The sequence below is a fragment of the Salmo salar genome, chromosome 26, assembly GCF_965601325.2.
Source record: "Salmo salar chromosome 26, fSalSal1, whole genome shotgun sequence".
NCBI classification, from domain to species: Eukaryota; Metazoa; Chordata; class Actinopteri; order Salmoniformes; family Salmonidae; genus Salmo; species Salmo salar.
This window is the reverse complement of record NC_138316.1, coordinates 53,195,001-53,218,421: the sequence shown is the minus strand read 5'-3', so window position 1 is coordinate 53,218,421 and position 23,421 is coordinate 53,195,001. Positions and strand designations below refer to the sequence as shown.

The 23,421-nt window shown below is 47.9% G+C and overlaps 1 protein-coding gene across 1 annotated transcript in view; it reads right to left on the bottom strand.

Annotated features, from left to right (window-relative positions):
* abcc12 (ATP binding cassette subfamily C member 12) overlaps positions 1-23,421 on the bottom strand; it is a 69,531-nt gene that overhangs the window by 44,748 nt on the left and 1,362 nt on the right. The window contains exons 3-7 of the mRNA XM_082969857.1: positions 22,705-22,760; positions 11,336-11,505; positions 8,370-8,516; positions 3,190-3,337; positions 2,775-3,011 (exon numbers count right to left, since the gene is read on the bottom strand). Of these exons, the coding sequence (XP_082825983.1) occupies positions 2,775-3,011; positions 3,190-3,337; positions 8,370-8,516; positions 11,336-11,505; positions 22,705-22,755 (753 nt within the window). The 5' untranslated portion in view covers positions 22,756-22,760. The remainder of the gene's footprint in view (positions 1-2,774; positions 3,012-3,189; positions 3,338-8,369; positions 8,517-11,335; positions 11,506-22,704; positions 22,761-23,421) is intronic.

The following is a 23,421-nucleotide window of genomic DNA, read 5'->3' as shown; positions in this document are numbered from 1 at the left end:
AACCTTCACTATGTCACCATTACAGTCTAAACCCTGTCTAACCCATTACAGTCTAAACCCTGTCTAAACCCTGTCTAAACCCTGTCTAACCCATTACAGTCTAAACCCTGTCTAACCCAGTCTAACCCCTGTCTAACCCATTACAGCCTAAACCCTGTCTAAACCCTGTCTAAACCCTGTCTAACCCATTACAGTCTAAACCCTGTCTAAACCCTGTCTAAACCCAGTCTAACCCATACCAGTCTAAACCCTGTCTAACACATAACAGTCTAAGCCCTGTCTAACCCATTACAGTCTAAACCCTGTCTAAGCCCTGCCTAACCCATTACAGCCTAAACCCTGTCTAAACCCTGTCTAAACCCTGTCTAAACCAAGTCTAAACCCAGTCTAAACCCTGTCTAAACCCAGTCTAAACCCAGCCTAAACCCTGTCTAAACCCTGTCTAAACCCAGTCTAAACCCAGTCTAAACCCTGTCTAAACCCAGTCTAAACCCTGTCTAAACCCAGTCTAACCCATACCAGTCTAAACCCAGTCTAAACCCAGTCTAAACCCTGTCTAACCCATTACAGTCTAAACCCTGTCTAAACCCAGTCTAAACCCAGTCTAAACCCAGTCTAAACCCAGTCTAAACCCTGTCTAACCCATTACAGTCTAAACCCTGTCTAAACCCTGTCTAAACCCAGTCTAAACCCAGTCTAAACCCAGTCTAAACCTAGTCTAAACCCAGTCTAAACCCAGTCTAAACCCAGTCTAAGCGGTGGGAGGAGGGGGGAGGGCGGTTAAACTGAGGCATGTGGAATTGTTTTAAGAAGGTCGTACCAAGGATCATTTTGCCATTTGATTTTGAATACTTTGTACTGTAACCGTTCGTCCTGTAACCGTTCGTCCTGTAACCGTTCGTCCTGTAACCGTTCGTCCTGTAACCGTACCGTTCGTCCTGTAACCGTTCGTACTGTAACCGTTCGTCCTGTAACCGTTCTTCCTGTAACCGTTCGTCCTGTAACCGTTCGTACTGTAACCGTTCGTCCTGTAACCGTTCGTCCTGTAACCGTTCGTATTGTAACCGTTCGTCCTGTAACCGTTCGTCCTGTAACCGTTCGTCCTGTAACCTTTCGTCCTGTAACCGTTCGTCCTGTAACTGTTCGTCCTGTAACCGTTCGTACTGTAACCATTCGTACTGTAACCGTACCATTCGTCCTGTAACCGTTCGTCCTGTAACCGTTCGTCCTGTAACCGTTCGTACTGTAACCGTTCGTCCTGTAACCGTTCGTCCTGTAAGCGGTCGTCCTGCCTGGTCTGACAGACACCTCGTCTGAGTCTCTGATACCTTTCACCACAGATGGGGTGTCTCCTGGTCTGACAGACACCTCTCTAGCTCTGACACCTTTCACCGCAGATGGGGTGTCTCTGGTCGCACCCTCTCTGCGACCAGCAGATGGGGTGTCTCATGGTTTGTCAAACGTCTCTCTAGCTCTGACACCTTTCATCGCAGATGGGGAGGTGACACGTCAGCGGTTAAAGGTGGATTGAGACGCATCCAATGCAAAACACAACTCTCTGGCTGAAACAGACATGTTGTTATGGGGAATCTCTGGCTGAAACAGACACGTTGTTATGGGGAATCTCTGGCTGAAACAGACACATTGTTATGGGGAATCTCTGGCTGAAACAGACACGTTGTTATGGGGAATCTCTGGCTGAAACAGACACATTGTTATGGGGAATCTCTGGCTGAAACAGACACATTGTTATGGGGAATCCCTGGCTGAAACAGACACATTGTTATGGGGAATCTCTGGCTGAAACAGACACGTTGTTATGGGGAATCTCTGGCTGAAACAGACACATTGTTATGGGGAATCTCTGGCTGAAACAGACACATTGTTATGGGGAATCCCTGGCTGAAACAGACACATTGTTATGGGGAATCTCTGGCTGAAACAGACACGTTGTTATGGGGAATCTCTGGCTGAAACAGAGACATTGTTATGGGGAATCTCTGGCTGAAACAGACACATTGTTATGGGGAATCTCTGGCTGAAACAGACACATTGTTATGGGGAATCTCTGGCTGAAACAGACACATTGTTATGGGGAATCTCTGGCTGAAACAGACATTGACTCTAGAGGGTTAACGTGAAGAAATAAAAGCGAAATCTGTCTGAGGAATTTAGAACTTCCGGCTGTTACGTCAGGTTTCCCATGATGCTGATCTCAACAACAGGGTCAAAGTTGAATGTCTCTTGCTGCTTGCCGGCTAAGCAACGGTTATTTAAAAAGTCAAACGCCGACAAGTAAGAGGTCAAAATAAGGCTGTTTGAAAGGGGCTCATATAAACATGGACCCCGGGGCTGTTTTTTTCCAGGCAATGTGAAAAGGTGTATATTTTTTATTTTACTAGGCAAGTCAGTTAAGAACAAATTCTTATTTTCAATGACGGCCTAGGAACAGTGGGTTAACTTCCTTGTTCAGGGGGCAGAACGACAGATTTTGTACCTGGTCAGCTCGGGGATTCAAACTTGCAACCTTTCAGTTAACAGTCCCAACGCTCTAACCACTAGGCTACCCTGCCGCCCCTCCACTCTAACCACTAGGCTACCCTGCCGCCCCACAGTACTGAACCCATAGAATGAAAACAGGACATTATAATGGTGTCTGTGTGACTGTACCTCTCCCACAGAATGAAAACAGGACATTATAATGGTGTCTGTGTGACTGTACCTCTCCCACAGAATGAAAACAGGACATTATAATGGTGTCTGTGCGACTGTACCTCTCCCACAGAAATGTTGCTGATGGATCTCAGTGAGATGATCTTCTGGAAAGCGATTATAGAGAAGCTACTCTTCACCCTGATGGCTGTCCTCAGGTTAACAGCCCACAGTAGAGAGGCAAAGAAGGCTTTAGAGAACTCTGAGATGAACAGAGCCACACACAGACCCACACCGTGGACCAGTGTAGACGTCCCAGGAGCTTCTGCATAGTTCTGGATCTCATACACCAGAACAGCCTGGAAGACACACACACACACACACACGCACACACACACACACACGCACGCACACACGCACACACACACACACATCAATAAACAGACAGGTTTTTTTTTGTTTTAATATCAATCATGTGTTAAATAAATCATCAACATCTACGCAGGAAATGAATTTATTTTAAATCACAGGACTTACCGGTCCAATAAATACAGAAAGCGTGAAGAAGATGGAGACGAGGAAGGCCACCAGTAATCTGGTCCTTTGGAAACGCATGAAGACTCCACCTAAAGAAGCTTTCTCTAGTCCCACTTTAGCTACTTCCTCCTCCCAAAGCCTCTCAAACCTACAGAGGAAAGAAGAGTCAATCAAACGCTGTCCCTTTTTTTCACAGACACAGAGCTCAACCAAAAAAAACGCCAGTCGCCAAGCACAGGGTGACAAGGGCCAAATAAAAAATGTTTTATTAATCTATTTGAATTAACATTTTAACAGTTTACTTCCCCATTTATGGTAAAAGGTGATGCTCTACGTCAAATGTTTATGATGATTAACCCAGTGGACTAACCCAGTGGATTAACCCAGTGGATTAACCCAGTGGACTAACCCAGTGGACTAACCCAGTGGTCTAACCCAGTGGACTAACCCAGTGGACTAACCCAGTGGACTAACTCAGTGGACTAACCCAGTGGATTAACCCAGTGGACTAACCCAGTGGACTAACCCAGTGGTCTAACCCAGTGGACTAACCCAGTGGACTAACTCAGTGGACTAACCCAGTGGACTAACCCAGTGGATTAACCCAGTGGACTAACTCAGTGGATTAACCCAGTGGACTAACCCAGTGGACTAACCCAGTGGCCTAACTCAGTGGACTAACCTAGTGGACTAACCCAGTGGATTAACCCAGTGGACTAACTCAGTGGACTAACCCAGTGGACTAACTCAGTGGACTAACCCAGTGGACTAACTCAGTGGACTAACCCAGTGGACTAACCCAGTGGTCTAACCCAGTGGATTAACTCAGTGGACTAACCCAGTGGACTAACTCAGTGGATTAACCCAGTGGACTAACTCAGTGGATTAACCCAGTGCACTAACTCAGTGGACTAACCCAGTGGACTAACCCAGTGGACTAACCCAGTGGACTAACCCAGTGGACTAACCCTGTCTGAAACCTGAAGATCTGACTAAACTCTTACAGATAACACCTTTAACCTGTTAAGGTATAGGGGGCAGTATTTTCACAGCCGGATGAAAAGCGTGCCCAGAGTAAACTGCCTAATACTCGGGCCCAGATTCAAATATTTGCATATTATTGGTAGATTTGGATAGAAAACACTCTGAAGTTTCTAAAACTGTTTGAATGATATCTGTGAGTATAACAGAACTCATATGGCAGGCAGAAACCTGAGTAAAATCCAACCAGGAAGTGGAGGATCTGACACTTGTAGTCTTCCAAACCATTGCCTATTGAAACTACAGTGTCTGTGGGGTCATTTGTGCACTTCCTAAGGCTTCCACTAGATGTCAACAGTCTTTAGAAAGTTGTTTGAGGCTTCTATGGTGAATTTTGAGGGAATAACAGCCGGTTCAAGCAGTGGACTGTCTGAGGTCATGTAGTTACTTCATGCGCGTTCACGCATGGATAGCATTTTTTATTTTTCTTCTGAAATGAATACGCTACTGTCCGGTTGGAATATTATCGACTTTTTATGTTAAAAACACCCTAAGAATTGATTGTAAACATCGTTTGACATGTTACAAACGGTAATGGAACTTTTGAGCTTTTCGTCTATTGAATTGCGCTCCCGCATCGTGCCTTTGGAATAGTGTTCTGGACGCGCTAACAAAACGGAGGCATTTGGACATAAATTATCGACTTTATCGAACAAATGAACATTTCTTGTGGAAGTGGGAGTCCATTCCGCCGAAGATCAGCAAAGGTAAGGAAAGATTTATAACACTAATTTAGAGTTTTATTGATGCCATGACTTGGCGGGTAGCTGTATAGTTTGCATTGATGGCTGAGTTCTGTACTCAGAATATTGAACAATGTGCTTTCGTCAAAAAGCTATTTTAAAATCTGACACAGCGGTTGCATTAAGGAGTAGTATATCTATAATTCTTTAAATAATTGTTATATATTTTGTCAATGTTTATGATGAGTATTTCTGTAAATTAATGTGCACATTCACCGGAGGTTTTGGGAGGAAAACATTTTCTGAACATCACGCGCCAATGTAAAATGCTGTTTTTGGATATAAATATGAACTTGATCGAACAAAACATACATGTATTGTGTAACATGATGTCCTATGAGTGTCATCTGATGAAGATCGTCAAAGGTTAGTGTGAGTCCCACATTCATAACGACTCCCACCTTTTCCCCATAGACAGACAATACCTAGGCATTAGCTTAGCGCGCTAACTTGGGTTAACATAATGACTCCCACCTTTTCCCCATTGACGGACAATACCTAGGCATTAGCTTAGCGTGCTAACTTGGGTTAACATAATGACTCCCACCTTTTCCCCATTGACGGACAATACCTAGGCATTAGCTTAGCGCGCTAACTTGGGTTAACATAATGACTCCCACCTTTTCCCCATTGACGGACAATACCTAGGCATTAGCTTAGCGCGCTAACTTGGGTTAACATAATGACTCCCACCTTTTCCCCATTGACGGACAATACCTAGGCATTAGCTTAGCGCGCTAACTTGGGTTAACATAATGACTCCCACCTTTTCCCCATTGACGGACAATACCTAGGCATTAGCTTAGCGCGCTAACTTGGGTTAACATAATGACTCCCACCTTTTCCCCATTGACGGACAATACCTAGGCATTAGCTTAGCGTGCTAACTTGGGTTAACATAACGACTCCCACCTTTTCCCCATTGACGGACAATACCTAGGCATTAGCTTAGCGCGCTAACTTGGGTTAACATAACGACTCCCACCTTTTCCCCATTGACAGACAATACCTAGGCATTAGCTTAGCGCGCTAACTTGGGTTAACATAACGACTCCCACCTTTTCCCCATTGACAGACAATACCTAGGCATTAGCTTAGCGCGCTAACTTGGGTTAACATAACGACTCCCACCTTTTCCCCATTGACGGACAATACCTAGGCATTAGCTTAGCGCGCTAACTTGGGTTAACATAACGACTCCCACCTTTTCCCCATTGACAGACAATACCTAGGCATTAGCTTAGCGCGCTAACTTGGGTTAAAACATAACGACTCCCACCTTTTCCCCATTGACAGACAATACCTAGGCATTAGCTTAGCGCGCTAACTTGGGTTAACATAACGACTCCCACCTTTTCCCCATTGACGGACAATACCTAGGCATTAGCTTAGCGCGCTAACTTGGGTTAACATAACGACTCCCACCTTTTCCCCATTGACGGACAATACCTAGGCATTAGCTTAGCGCGCTAACTTGGGTTAACATAACGACTCCCACCTTTTCCCCATTGACGGACAATACCTAGGCATTAGCTTAGCGCGCTAACTTGGGTTAACATAATGACTCCCACCTTTTCCCCATTGACGGACAATACCTAGGCATTAGCTTAGCGCGCTAACTTGGGTTAACATAATGACTCCCACCTTTTCCCCATTGACGGACAATACCTAGGCATTAGCTTAGCGCGCTAACTTGGGTTAACATAATGACTCCCACCTTTTCCCCATTGACGGACAATACCTAGGCATTAGCTTAGCGCGCTAACTTGGGTTAACATAATGACTCCCACCTTTTCCCCATTGACGGACAATACCTAGGCATTAGCTTAGCGCGCTAACTTGGGTTAACATAATGACTCCCACCTTTTCCCCATTGACGGACAATACCTAGGCATTAGCTTAGCGCGCTAACTTGGGTTAACATAATGACTCCCACCTTTTCCCCATTGACAGACAATACCTAGGCATTAGCTTAGCGCGCTAACTTGGGTTAACATAATGACTCCCACCTTTTCCCCATTGACAGACAATACCTAGACATTAGCTTAGCGCGCTAACTTGTGTTAACATAATGACTCCCACCTTTTCCCCATTGACGGACAATACCTAGACATTAGCTTAGCGCGCTAACTTGGGTTAACATAACGACTCCCACCTTTTCCCCATTGACGGATAATACCTAGACATTAGCTTAGCGCGCTAACTTGGTTTAACATAATGACTCCCACCTTTTCCCCATTGACGGACAATACCTAGACATTAGCTTAGCGCGCTAACTTGGGTTAACATAATGACTCCCACCTTTTCCCCATTGACGGACAATACCTAGGCATTAGCTTAGCGCGCTAACTTGTGTTAACATAATGACTCCCACCTTTTCCCCATTGACGGACAATACCTAGGCATTAGCTTAGCGCGCTAACTTGGGTTAACATAATGACTCCCACCTTTTCCCCATTGACGGACAATACCTAGGCATTAGCTTAGCGCGCTAACTTGGGTTAACATAATGACTCCCACCTTTTCCCCATTGACGGACAATACCTAGGCATTAGCTTAGCGCGCTAACTTGGGTTAACATAATGACTCCCACCTTTTCCCCATTGACGGACAATACCTAGGCATTAGCTTAGCGCGCTAACTTGGGTTAACATAATGACTCCCACCTTTTCCCCATTGACGGACAATACCTAGGCATTAGCTTAGCGCGCTAACTTGGGTTAACATAACGACTCCCACCTTTTCCCCATTGACAGACAATACCTAGACATTAGCTTAGCGCGCTAACTTGGTTTAACATAACGACTCCCACCTTTTCCCCATTGACGGACAATACCTAGGCATTAGCTTAGCGCGCTAACTTGGGTTAACATAACGACTCCCACCGTTTCCCCATTGACGGACAATACCTAGGCATTAGCTTAGCGCGCTAACTTGGGTTAACATAATGACTCCCACCTTTTCCCCATTGACGGACAATACCTAGGCATTAGCTTAGCGCGCTAACTTGGGTTAACATAATGACTCCCACCTTTTCCCCATTGACGGACAATACCTAGACATTAGCTTAGCGCGCTAACTTGTGTTAACATAATGACTCCCACCTTTTCCCCATTGACAGACAATACCTAGGCATTAGCTTAGCGCGCTAACTTGGGTTAACATAACGACTCCCACCTTTTCCCCATTGACAGACAATACCTAGACATTAGCTTAGCGCGCTAACTTGGTTTAACATAACGACTCCCACCTTTTCCCCATTGACAGACAATACCTAGACATTAGCTTAGCGCGCTAACTTGGGTTAACATAATGACTCCCACCGTTTCCCCATTGACGGACTATACCTAGGCATTAGCTTAGCGCGCTAACTTGGGTTAACATAATGAGTCCCACCTTTTCCCATTGGTGTCGGCCCCATCATGAGAAGACAGAGACAGGGAGCTCTTGTCCAGACGGTTCCTGAACAGGCTCCACATCATGGGAGTCATCCAGGCAAACGAGGCGAAGGAGAAGAAGCCCGCATCGTCCATGGGGTTGGACCTGGACAGAGACAGACAACATCAGCGAACATCAGCAATACATCTAACATTACAGCTGCAGCACTGTGGGGGGGAATCATAGGATTTACAGAGCATTCTGTTCGACATCAGGAATACATCTAACATTACAGCTGCAGCACTGGAGGGGGAATCATAGGATTTACAGAGCATTCTGTTGGACATCAGGAATACATCTAACATTACAGCTGCAGCACTGGAGGGGGAATCATAGGATTTACAGAGCATTCTGTTGGACATCAGGAATACATCTAACATTACAGCTGCAGGGGGGGGGGGGGAAATCATAGGATTTACAGAGCATTCTGTTGGACATCAGGAATACATCTAACATTACAGCTGCAGCACTGTGGGGGGAATCATAGGATTTACAGAGCATTCTGTTGGACATCAGGAATACATCTAACATTACAGCTGCAGGGGGGGGGGAATCATAGGATTTACAGAGCATTCTGTTGGACATCAGGAATACATCTAACATTACAGCTGCAGGGGGGGGGGGAATCATAGGATTTACAGAGCATTCTGTTGGACATCAGGAATACATCTAACATTACAGCTGCAGGGGGGGGGGGAATCATAGGATTTACAGAGCATTCTGTTGGACATCAGGAATACATCTAACATTACAGCTGCAGGGGGGGGGGGGGGATCATAGGATTTACAGAGCATTCTGTTGGACATCAGGAATACATCTAACATTACAGCTGCAGGGGGGGGGGGAATCATAGGATTTACAGAGCATTCTGTTGGACATCAGGAATACATCTAACATTACAGCTGCAGCACTGGAGGAATCATAGGATTTACAGAGCATTCTGTTGGACATCAGGAATACATCTAACATTACAGCTGCAGCACTGTGGGGGGAATCATAGGATTTACAGAGCATTCTGTTGGACATCAGGAATACATCTAACATTACAGCTGCAGCACTGGAGGAATCATAGGATTTACAGAGCATTCTGTTGGACATCAGGAATACATCTAACATTACAGCTGCAGCACTGTGGGGGGGAATCATAGGATTTACAGAGCATTCTGTTGGACATCAGGAATACATCTAACATTACAGCTGCAGCACTGTGGGGGGGAATCATAGGATTTACAGAGCATTCTGTTGGACATCAGGAATACATCTAACATTACAGCTGCAGCACTGGAGGAATCATAGGATTTACAGAGCATTCTGTTGGACATCTATCCATAATGTAATCCACTGATAGAGGTTAGGGTTATTATGGGATAGGGTTATTATGGATAGGGTTATTATGGGTTAGGGTTATTATGGGATAGGGTTATTATGGGATAGGGTTATTATGGGTTTGGGTTATTATGGCTTAGGGTTATTATGGGTTAGGGTTATTATGGGATAGGGTTATTATGGGATAGGGTTATTATGGATAGGGTTATTATGGGTTTGGGTTATTATGGCTTAGGGTTATTATGGGTTAGGGTTATTATGGATAGGGTTATTATGGGTTAGGGTTATTATGGATAGGGTTATTATGGATAGGGTTATTATGGGTTAAGGATATTATGGGCTAGGGTTATTATGGGTTAGGGTTATTATGGATAGGGTTATTATGGGCTAGGGTTATTATGGGTTAGGGTTATTATGGATAGGGTTATTATGGATAGGGTTATTATGGATAGGGTTATTATGGGTTAGGGTTATTTCTGCCAGGGATGAGTTATTATGTTTAGGGGTTAGGGTTATTATGGTTAGGGGGTAGGGTTATTAGGGGGTAGGGGTTAGGGGTAGAGTTATTAGGGGGTAGGGGGTAGAGTTATTAGGGGTAGGGGTTAGGGGGTAGGGTTATTAGGGGGTAGGGTTATTAGGGGTTAGGGGGTAGGGTTATTAGGGGGTAGGGTTATTAGGGGGTATGGTTATTAGGGGGTAGGGGGTAGGGTTATTAGGGGGTAGGGGTTAGGGGGTAGGGTTATTAGGGGGTAGGGGGTAGGGGTTAGGGGTAGGGTTATTAGGGGTAGGGTTATTAGGGGGTAGGGGGTAGGGGTTAGCGGGTAGGGTTATTAGGGGGTAGGGTTATTAGGGGGTAGGGTTATTAGGGGGTAGGGGTTAGGGGGTAGGGTTATTAGGGGGTAGGGGGTAGGGTTATTAGGGGGTAGGGGGTGGGGTTATTAGGGGGTAGGGTTATTAGGGGGTAGGGGGTAGGGTTATTAGGGGTTAGGGGGTAGGGTTATTAGGGGGTAGGGGGTGGGGTTATTAGGGGGTAGGGTTATTAGGGGGTAGGGGGTAGGGTTATTAGGGGTTAGGGGGTAGGGTTATTAGGGGGTAGGGTTATTAGGGGGTAGGGGTTAGGGGGTAGGGTTATTAGGGGGTAGGGGTAGGGTTATTAGGGGGTAGGGTTATTAGGGGGTAGGGGTTAGGGGGTAGGGGTTAGGGTTATTAGGGGGAAGGGTTATTAGGGGGTAGGGTTATTAGGGGGTAGGGGTTAGGGTTATTAGGGGGTAGGGTTATTAGGGGGTAGGGTTATTAGGGGGTAGGGTTATTAGGGGGTAGGGGTTAGGGGGTAGGGTTATTAGGTGGTAGGGGTTAGAGGGTAGGGTTATTAGGGGGTAGGGGGTAGGGTTATTAGGGGGTAGGGGTGGGGTTATTAGGGGGTAGGGTTATTAGGGGGTAGGGTTATTAGGGGGTAGGGGGTAGGGTTATTAGGGGGTAGGGTTATTAGGGGTTAGGGTTATTAGGGGGTGGGGTTATTAGGGGGTAGGGTTGTTAGGGGGTAGGGGGTAGGGTTATTAGGGGGTAGGGGTTAGGGGTTAGAGGTAGTTGGGACCTACCTGTTTGAGAAGCGGAATGGGATCATGTTCTGCAGGCTGGTGTGGTACTTGAGGTATTTGTTGGGAGGGGGGTCCTCTTCTCTGTAGTGCAGGGACGGTAGACCCTCTGGATTCATCTCCATGGCGGCATTAGATTCACAATTCCATGTAAGACTGTCACTTCTTTTCCTCTGTACACGGAGAAACGGGGGAGAGAGACAATTATAACAAGCCTTTATATCAAATGTACCGTCGAAGAGTGTACTGTAACCAAGGAGGGGACATATGAACTCCAAGCTTCAATGGCAGAATCAAAGACAACAACAAAAACCACAGAGATACAAGATGGCAGAGAGAGAGACCGCAGGGAAACAAGATGGCAGAGAGAGAGAGACCGCAGGGAAACAAGATGGCAGAGAGAGAGAGACCGCAGGGAAACAAGATGGCAGAGAGAGAGAGAGAGAGAGAGAAAGACCACAGGGAAACAAGATGGCAGAGAGAGAGAGAGAGAAAGACCGCAGGGAAACAAGATGGCAGAGAGAGAGAGTGGCAAATATATTCAAGAGAATAAACTTTTTCCCAAACACAAAGTGGCTAAACTCTGGTGCGCAAACACTAGGCCCTGGAGGTGTTGTCAGAGGACAAACACTAGGCCCTGGAGGTGTTGTCAGAGGACAGACACTAGGCCCTGGAGGTGTTGTCAGAGGACAGACACTAGGCCCTGGAGGTGTTGTCAGAGGACAGACACTAGGCCCTGGAGGTGTTGTCAGAGGACAAACACTAGGCCCTGGAGCTGTTGTCAGAGGACAGACACTAGGCCCTGGAGCTGTTGTCAGAGGACAGACACTAGGCCCAGGATCTGTTGTCAGAGGACAAACACTAGGCCCTGGAGCTGTTGTCAGAGGACAGACACTAGGCCCTGGAGCTGTCAGAGGACAAACACTAGGCCCTGGAGCTGTTGTCAGAGGACAAACACTAGGCCCTGGAGCTGTTGTCAGAGGACAGACACTAGGCCCTGGAGCTGTTGTCAGAGGACAGACACTAGGCCCTGGAGGTGTTGTCAGAGGACAAACACTAGGCCCTGGAGCTGTTGTCAGAGGACAGACACTAGGCCCTGGAGGTGTTGTCAGAGGACAAACACTAGGCCCTGGAGCTGTTGTCAGAGGACAGACACTAGGCCCTGGAGGTGTTGTCAGAGGACAAATACTAGGCCCTGGAGCTGTTGTCAGAGGACAGACACTAGGCCTGGAGCTGTTGTCAGAGGATAAACACTAGGCCCTGGAGCTGTTGTCAGAGGACAGACACTAGGCCCTGGAGGTGTTGTCAGAGGACAGACACTAGGCCCTGGAGCTGTTGTCAGAGGACAAACACTAGGCCCTGGAGGTGTTGTCAGAGGACAAACACTAGGCCCTGGAGCTGTTGTCAGAGGACAAACACTAGGCCCTGGAGGTGTTGTCAGAGGACAGACACTAGGCCCTGGAGGTGTTGTCAGAGGACAGACACTAGGCCCTGGAGCTGTTGTCAGAGGACAAACACTAGGCCCTGGAGCTGTTGTCAGAGGACAAACACTAGGCCCTGGAGCTGTTGTCAGAGGACAAACACTAGGCCCTGGAGCTGTTGTCAGAGGACAGACACTAGGCCCTGGAGCTGTTGTCCGAGGACAAACACTAGGCCCTGGAGCTGTTGTCAGAGGACAAACACTAGGCCCTGGAGCTGTTGTCAGAGGACAGACACTAGGCCCTGGAGCTGTTGTCAGAGGACAAACACTAGGCCCTGGAGCTGTTGTCAGAGGACAAACACTAGGCCCTGGAGCTGCTGTCAGAGGACAGACACTAGGCCCTGGAGGTGTTGTCAGAGGACAAACACTAGGCCCTGGAGCTGCTGTTAGAGGACAGACACTAGGCCCTGGATCTGTTGTCAGAGGACAAACACTAGGCCTGTAGCTGTTGTCAGAGGACAAACACTAGGCCCTGGAGCTGTTGTCAGAGGACAAACACTAGGCCCTGGAGCTGCTGTCAGAGGACAGACACTAGGCCCTGGAGGTGTTGTCAGAGGACAAACACTAGGCCCTGGAGGTGTTGTCAGAGGACAAACACTAGGCCCTGGAGCTGTTGTCAGAGGACAGACACTAGGCCCTGGAGCTGCTGTCAGAGGACAGACACTAGGCCCTGGAGGTGTTGTCAGAGGACAAACACTAGGCCCTGGAGCTGCTGTTAGAGGACAGACACTAGGCCCTGGATCTGTTGTCAGAGGACAAACACTAGGCCTGTAGCTGTTGTCAGAGGACAAACACTAGGCCCTGGAGCTGTTGTCAGAGGACAAACACTAGGCCCTGGAGCTGCTGTCAGAGGACAGACACTAGGCCCTGGAGGTGTTGTCAGAGGACAAACACTAGGCCCTGGAGGTGTTGTCAGAGGACAAACACTAGGCCCTGGAGCTGTTGTCAGAGGACAGACACTAGGCCCTGGAGCTGCTGTCAGAGGACAGACACTAGGCCCTGGAGGTGTTGTCAGAGGACAAACACTAGGCCCTGGAGCTGCTGTTAGAGGACAGACACTAGGCCCTGGATCTGTTGTCAGAGGACAAACACTAGGCCTGTAGCTGTTGTCAGAGGACAGACACTAGGCCCTGGAGCTGTTGTCAGAGGACAGACACTAGGCCCTGGAGCTGTTGTCAGAGGACAGACACTAGGCCCTGGAGCTGTTGTCCGAGGACAAACACTAGGCCCTGGAGCTGTTGTCAGAGGACAGACTAGGGTCCCCCAGCCACACCATAAGGGGCACAAACGACCTGAGGGCCCAGCAGGAAAGGGAGTGATTTGAAAAAGCTTCTTCTACTTTCCCCCAACGCTCAAGTGGTTACATCCACCCTGCTACCACGAAAAGACTTCCACCCTGCTACCATAGAGCGGATGAATGCAAGCATTTCCCTGGACTGAGGCCCAGACCAGCGAGACGCCCTCCCAGACCTGCACCGAGAGAACCCACGCCACAACCCTACACCAAGACCACAGCATCACCAGCCATAACCCCTACACCAAGACCACAGCATCACCAGCCACAACCCTACACCAAGACCACAGCATCACCAGCCACACCCCTACACCAAGACCACAGCATCACCAGCCACAACCCTACACCAAGACCACAGTATCACCAGCCACAACCCTACACCAAGACCACAGCATCACCAGCCATAACCCTACACCAAGACCACAGTATCACCAGCCACAACCCTACACCAAGACCACAGCATCACCAGCCACACCCTACACCAAGACCACAGCATCACCAGCCACAACCCTACACCAAGACCACAGCATCACCAGCCACAACCCCTACACCAAGACCACAGCATCACCAGCCACACCCCACACCAAGACCACAGCATCACCAGCCACAACCCCTACACCAAGACCACAGCATCACCAGCCATAACCCCTACACCAAGACCACAGCATCACCAGCCACAACCCTACACCAAGACCACAGCATCACCAGCCACAACCCTACACCAAGACCACAGCATCACCAGCCACACCCTACACCAAGACCACAGCATCACCAGCCACAACCCTACACCAAGACCACAGCATCACCAGCCACACCCCTACACCAAGACCACAGCATCACCAGCCACACCCTACCCAAGACCACAGCATCACCAGCCACACCCCTACACCAAGACCACAGCATCACCAGCCACAACCCTACACCAAGACCACAGCATCACCAGCCACACCCCTACACCAAGACCACAGCATCACCAGCCACACCCCTACACCAAGACCACAGCATCACCAGCCACACCCCTACACCAAGACCACAGCATCACCAGCCACAACCCTACACCAAGACCACAGCATCACCAGCCACACCCCTACACCAAGACCACAGCATCACCAGCCACACCCCTACACCAAGACCACAGCATCACCAGCCCAAGCCCCATCCTGTGACAGGACCAACCCCCACCAGACCCAACCCCCACTAATAAACCCTCCCAAGCCCCATCCTGAGACAGACCCAACCCCCACTAATAAACCCACCCAACCCCCACCAGACCCAACCCCCACTAATAAACCCACCCAACCCCCATCCTGAGACAGGCCCAACCCCCACCAGACCCAACCCCCACTAATAAACCCACCCAACCCCCATCCTGAGACAGGCCCAACCCCCACCAGACCCAACCCCCACTAATAAACCCACCAAGCCCCATCCTGTGACAGGACCAACCCCCACCAGACCCAACCCCCACTAGTAAACCCACCCAACCCCCATCCTGCAAGCTAAGAGGTATGTATCAGATGCTCAACATGCTCTGGTCACACCTACTGTGATGGTCCGGGGGCCTAAACCACATGAAAACAACACTACACACTATGGAACACAAAGCTTTTACTATCTCATCCTGGAATATACAAGGTCTGAGGTCATCTGCCTTTGGCCTAAAGAGCAGGAACTCAGACTTCATCAAATAAATCAGAAATACAGACGTTATCATCCTACAAGAAACATGGTTTAGAGGAAATGGACCCACTGGTTGCCCTCTAGGTTACATAGAGCTGGTAGTCCCATCCACCACACTACCAGGTGGTATAGAGGAGATGGACCCACTGGTTGTCCTCTAGGTTACATAGAGCTGGTAGTCCCATCCACCAAACTACCAGGTGGGTGGTATAGAGGAGATGGACCCACTGGTTGTCCTCTAGGTTACAGAGAGCTGGTAGTCCCATCCACCACACTACCAGGTGGGTGGTATAGAGGAGATGGACCCACTGGTTGTCCTCTAGGTTACAGAGAGCTGGTAGTCCCATCCACCACACTACCAGGTGGTATAGAGGAGATGGACCCACTGGTTGTCCTATAGGTTACAGAGAGCTGGTAGTCCCATCCACCACACTACCAGGTGGTATAGATGAGATGGACCCACTGGTTGTCCTCTAGGTTACAGAGAGCTGGTAGTCCCATCCACCACACTACCAGGTGGTATAGAGGAGATGGACCCACTGGTTGTCCTCTAGGTTACAGAGAGCTGGTAGTCCCATCCACCACACTACCAGGTGGTATAGAGGAGACAGACCCACTGGTTGTCCTCTAGGTTACAGAGAGCTGGTAGTCCCATCCACCACACTACCAGGTGGTATAGAGGAGATGGACCCACTGGTTGCCCTCTAGGTTACAGAGAGCTGGTAGTCCCATCCACCACACTACCAGGTGGGTGGTATAGAGGAGATGGACCCACTGGTTGTCCTCTAGGTTACAGAGAGCTGGTAGTCCCATCCACCACACTACCAGGTGGTATAGAGGAGATGGACCCACTGGTTGTCCTCTAGGTTACAGAGAGCTGGTAGTCCCATCCACCACACTACCAGGTGGGTGGTATAGAGGAGATGGACCCACTGGTTGTCCTCTAGGTTACAGAGAGCTGGTAGTCCCATCCACCACACTACCAGGTGGTATAGAGGAGATGGACCCACTGGTTGTCCTCTAGGTTACAGAGAGCTGGTAGTCCCATCCACCACACTACCAGGTGGGTGGTATAGAGGAGACGGACCCACTGGTTGTCCTCTAGGTTACAGAGAGCTGGTAGTCCCATCCACCACACTACCAGGTGGGTGGTATAGATGAGATGGACCCACTGGTTGTCCTCTAGGTTACAGAGAGCTGGTAGTCCCATCCACCAAACTACCAGGTGGGTGGTATAGAGGAGACGGACCCACTGGTTGTCCTCTAGGTTACAGAGAGCTGGTGGTCCCATCCACCAGACTACCAGGTGGTATAGAGGAGACGGACCCACTGGTTGTCCTCTAGGTTACAGAGAGCTGGTAGTCCCATCCACCAAACTACCAGGTGTGAAACAGGGAAGAGACTCAGGGGGTTATGCTAATTTGGTATAGAGCAGACCTAATTCACTCCATTAAATTAATCAAAACAGGAACATTTTACATCTGGCTAGAAATTAATAAGGAAATGATCTCAACAGAGAAACATGTCCTCATTCGTACTACCTATATCCCCCCCCAATAGAATCCCCATACTTTAACGATGACAGCTTCTCCATCCTAAACGGGGAGATCAACCATTTCCAGGCCCAGGGACATGTACTAGTCTGTGGAGACCTAAATGCCAGAACCGGACAAGAACCTGACACCCTCAGCACACAGGGGGGACAAACACCTACCTGGAGGTGACAGCATTCCCTCCCTCATATGCCCCCCTAGACACGACTACGCTGGGTATGTACATAGTTAATGGTAGGCTTCTAGGGGATTCCTATGGTAGGTACACATATAAACTCAGCAACAACAAAAAAGAACCATTTTTTACATTTTAGTCTATTTAGCAGACGCTCTTATCCAGAGCGACTTACAGTAGTGAATGCATACATTTCATACAGTTTCTTTCTGTACTGGCCCCCCATGTGGGAATCGAACCCACAACGCTGGCGTTGCAAACACCATGCTCTATCAACTGAGCCACGCGGAAACGTCCTCTCACTGTCAACTGCGTTTATTTTCAGGAAACTTAAACATGTGTAAATATTTGTATGAACATAACAAGATTCAACAACTGAGACATAAACTGAACAAGTTCCACAGACATGTGACAAACAGAAATGGAATAATGTGTCCCAGAACAAAGGGGGGGGTCAAAATCAAAAGTAACAGTCAGTATCTGGTGTGGCCACCAGCTGCATTAAGTACTGCAGTACATCTCCTCCTCATGGACTGCACCAGATTTGCCAGTTCTTGCTGTGAGATGTTACCCCACTCTTCCACCAAGGCACCTGCAAGTTCCCGGACATTTCTGGGGGGAATGGCCCTAGCCCTCACCCTCCGATCCAACAGGTCCCAGATGTGCTCAACTGGATTGAGATCCGGGCTCTTCGCTGGCCATGGCAGAACACTGACATTCCTGTCTTCATACACAGAACGAGCAGTATGGCTGGTGGCACTGTCATGCTGGAGGGTCATGTCAGGATGAGCCTGCAGGAAGGGTACCACATGAGGGAGGAGGATGTCTTCCCTGTAATGCACAGCATTGAGATTGCCTGCAATGACAACAAGCTCAGTCCGATGATGCTGTGACACACCGCCCCAGACCATGACGGACCCTCCACCTCCAAATCGATCCCGCTCCAGAGTACAAGCCTCGGTGTAACACTCATTCCATCGACGATAAACGCGAATCCGACCATCACCCCTGGTGAGACAAAACCGCGACTCGTCAGTGAAGAGCCCTTTTTGCCAGTCCTGTCTGGTCCAGCGACGGTGGGTTTGTGCACATAGGCGACATTGTTGCAGACAGTCTGAGCACTGTTGGAGGGATTGTGCGTTCCTGGTGTAACTCGGGCAGTTGTTGTTGCCATCCTGTACCTGTCCCGCAAGGTGTGATGTTCGGATGTACCGATCCTGTGCAGGTGTTGTTACACGTGGTCTGCCACTGCAAGGACCATCAGCTGTCCGTCCTGTCTCCCTGTAGCGATGTCTTAGGCGTCTCACAGTACGGACATTGCGATTTATTGTCCTGGCCACATCTGCAGTCCTCATGCCTCCTTGCAGCATGCCTAAGGCACATTCACACAGATGAGCAGGGACCCTGGGCATCTTTCTTTTGGTGTTTTTCAGAGTCAGTAGAAAGGCCTCTTTAATGTCCTAAGTTTTCATAACTGTTTATTTAAAAAAATATATAATAATAACCTTTATTTAACCAGGTAGGCAAGTTGAGAACAAGTTCTCATTTACAACTGCAACCTGGGCCAAGATAAAGCAAAGCAGTTCGACACATACAACAACGCAGAGTTACACATGGAATAAACAAACATACAATCAGTAATACAGTAGAAAAAGTCTATATACACAGTGTGTGCAAATGAGGTAAGATAAGGGAGGTAAGGCAATAAATAGGCCATAGTGGCGAAGTAATTACAATATAGCAATTAAACACTGGAGTGATAGATGTGCAGAAGATGAATGTGAAAGTAGAGATACTGGGGTGCAAAGGAGCAAAATAAATAAATACAGTATGGGGATGAGGTCGATAGATGGGCTGTTTACAGATGGGCTATGTACAGGTGCAGTGATCTGTGAGCTGCTCTGACAGCTGATGCTTAAAGAAATTTGAGTCTCTAGCTTCAGGGATTTTTGCAGTTCGTTCCAGTCATTTGAAGGAAAGGCGGCCAAAGGAGGAATTGGCTTTGGGGATGACCAGTGAGATATACCTGCTGGAGCACATGCTATGGGTGGGTGCTGCTATGGTGACCATTGAGCTGAGATAAGGCGGAGCTTTACCTAGCAAAGACTTATAGATGACCTGGAGCCAGTGGGTTTGGCGATGAGTATGAAGCGAGGGACACCCAACGAGAGCGTACAGGTCGCAGTGGTGGGTAGTATATGGGGCTTTGGTGACAAAACAGATGGCACTGTGATAGACTGCATCCAATTTGTTGAGTAGAGTGTTGGAGGCTATTTTTTAAATGACATCGCTGAAGTCGAGGATCGTTAGGATGGTCAGTTTTACGAGGGTATGTTTGGCAGCATGAGTGAAGGATGCTTTGTTGCGAAATAGGAAGCCGATTCTAGATTTAATTTTGCATTGGAGATGCTTACTGTGAGTCTGGAAAGAGAGTTTACAGTCTAACCAGACACCTAGGTATTTGTAGTTGTCCACAAATTCTAAGTCAGAACCGTCCAGAGTAGTGATGCTGGACGGGCGGGCAGGTGCAGCTAGCGATCGGTTGAAGAGCATGCATTTAGTTTTACTAGCGTTTAAGAGCAGTTGGAGGCCACGGAAGGAGAGTTGTATGGCATTGAAGCTCGTCTGGAGGTTAGTTAACACAGTGTCCAAAGAAGGGCCAGAAGTATACAGAATGATGCCGTCTGTGTAGAGGTGGATCAAAGTATCACCAGCAGCAAGAGTGACATCATTGACGTATACAGAGAAGAGAGTCGGTCTGAGAATTGAACCCTGTGGCACCCCTATAGAGACTGCCAGAGGTCCGGACAACAGGCCCTCCGATTTGACACACGGAACTCTATCAGAGAAGTAGTTGGTGAACCAGGTGAGGCAGTCATTTGAGAAACCAAGGCTGTTGAGTCTGCCGATAAGAATGTGGTGATTGACAGAGTCGAAAGCCTTGGCCAGGTCGATGAATATGGCTGCAAAGTATTGTCTCTTATCAATGGCGGTTATGATATCGTTTAGGACCTTGAGCGTGGCTGAGGTGCACCCATGACCAGCTCTGAAACCAGATTGCATAGCGGGGAATGTACGGTGGGATTCGAAATGGTCGGTAATCTGTTTGTTAACTTGGCTTTCGAAGACCTTAGAAAAGCCGGGTAGGATAGATATAGGTTTGTAGCAGTTTGGGTCTAGAGTGTCACCCATTTTGAAGAGGGCTTTTCAATCTTTGGGAATCTCAGACGATACGAAAGAGAGGTTGAACAGGCTAGTAATAGGGTTGGCAACAATTTCGGCAGATAATTTTAGAAAGAGAGGGTCCAGATTGTCTAGCCCGGCTGATTTGTAGGGATCCAGATTTTTCAGCTCTTTCAGAACATCAGCTGTCTGGATTTGGGTGAAGGAGAAATGGGGAGGCTTGAGCGAGTTGTTGTGCGGGGTGCAGGGCTGTTGACCGGGGTAGGGGTAGCCAGGTAGAAAGCATGGCCAGATAGGTCTGGAGTGAACTAAGGACTATATCTGTTCCTGGTTCTACATTTTTTGAATGGGGCATGCTTATTTAAGATGGTGAGGAAATTACTTTTAAAGAACAACCAGGCATCCTCTACTGGCGGGATGAGGTCAATATCCTTCCAGGATACCCGGGCCAGGTCGATTAGAAAGGCCTGCGCGCTGAAGTGTTTTAGGGAGCGTTTGACAGTGATGAGGGGTGGTTGTTTGAAGGGGGGCAAATTGGTTAGGATGATATCTATGATGGTGCCCGTGTTTACGGATTTGGGGTTGTACCTGGTAGGTTCATTGATCATTTGTGTGTGATTGAGGGCATCAAGCTTAAATTGTAGGATGGCCGGGGTGTTAAGCATGTCCCAGTTTAGGTCACCTAGCAGCACGAGCTCTGAAGATAGATGGGGGGCAATCAATTCACATATGGTGTCCAGGGCACAGCTGGGGGCAGAGGGTGGTCTATAGCAAGCGGCAACGGTGAGAGACTTGGAAAGGTGGATTTGTAAAAGTAGAAGCTCGAATTGTTTGAGTACAGACCTGGATAGTAAGACAGAACTCTGCAGGCTATCTCTGCAGTAGATTGCAACTCCGCCCCCTTTGGCAGTTCTATCTTGGCGGAAAAATGTTATAGTTAGGGATGGAAATTTCAGGGTTTTTGGTGGTCTTCCTAAACCAGGATTCAGACACAGCTAAGACATCTGGGTTGGCAGAGTGTGCTAAAGCAGTGAGTAAAACAAACTTCTAATGTTAACATCCATGAAACCAAGGTTTTTACGGTTACAGAAGTCAACAAATGAGAGCACCTCTGGGAATGGGAGTGAAGCTAGGCGCTGCAGGACCTGGATTAACCTCTACATCACCAGAGGAACAGAGGAGGAGTAGGATAAGGGTACGGCTAAAGGCTATAAGAACTGGCCGTCTAGTACGTTCGGAACGGAGAGTAAAAGGAGCAGGTTTCTGGGCGCGATAGAATAGATTTGAGGCATAATGTACAGACAAAGGTATGGTAGGATGTGGAATACAGTGGAGGTAAACCTTGGCATTGAGTGATGACGAGAGAGATATTGTCTCGAGAAACAGCATTTTTAAACCAGGTGATGTCACCGCATGAGGTGGAACTGAAAGGCTTAGCTAAGGCACATCGAGCAGAGTTAGAGGCTCTACAGTGAAATAAGACAGTAATCACTAACCAGGACAGCAATGGACAAGGCATATTGACGTTAGGGGGAGGCATGCGTAGCCGAGTGTGACCTTAATTGCTTACCGTCAGTAAGCTGTTAGTGTTTATGGTTCATTGAACAAGCATGGAAAACAGTGTTAAAACCCTGAAGATCTGTGAAGTTATTTGGATTTTTTTATTTTATTTTCCCTTTTGTACTTTAACTATTTGCACATCACTGTAACCCTGTATATAACCACAATACGACATTTGAAATGTGTCTATTCCTTTGAAACGTGTGACTGTAATGTTACTGTTCATTTTTATTGTTTATTTCACTTTTGTTTATTATCTACTTCACTTGCTTTGACGATGTTAACATATGTTTCCCATGTCTATAAAGAACTTTGAAAGAGCGAGAGAGGGAGAGAGAGAGAGAGAGAGAGAGAGAGAGAGAGAGAGAGGTAGAAAGAGAGAGGTAGAAAAAGAGAGCGAGAGAGAGCGAGAGAGAGGTGGTGGTGAAGGAGATTAAGTGGACTTACGTAAGACAGCCCTGAGATGATCTCCTTCTCTGATGTTCGGTAAACATTCATTGTGTCTGAGGGATAAAAGAACAGGCAGAAAATAACCCTGTAACACCAAATGGCTGTAATTGAGCCACCAGAGGTAACACTCCCATTACATGTTACATATTACCCCCCACCAGAGGTAAAACTCCCATAACATGTTACATATTACCCCCCACCAGAGGTAAAACTCCCATAACATGTTACATACATATTACCCCCCACCAGAGGTAACACTCCCCTTACATGTTACATGTTACCCCCCACCAGAGGTAAAACTCCCATTACATGTTACATATTACCCCCCACCAGAGGTAAAACTCCCATAACATGTTACATACATATTACCCCCCACCAGAGGTAAAACTCCCATAACATGTTACATATTACCCCCCACCAGAGGTAACACTCCCATAACATGTTACATGTTACCCCCCACCAGAGGTAAAACTCCCATTACATGTTACATATTACCCCCCACCAGAGGTAACACTCCCATAACATGTTACATATTACCCCCCACCAGAGGTAAAACTCCCATAACATGTTACATATTACCCCCCACCAGAGGTAACACTCCCATAACATGTTACATATTACCCCCCACCAGAGGTAACACTCCCATAACATGTTACATATTACCCCCCACCAGAGGTAAAACTCCCATAACATGTTACATATTACCCCCCACCA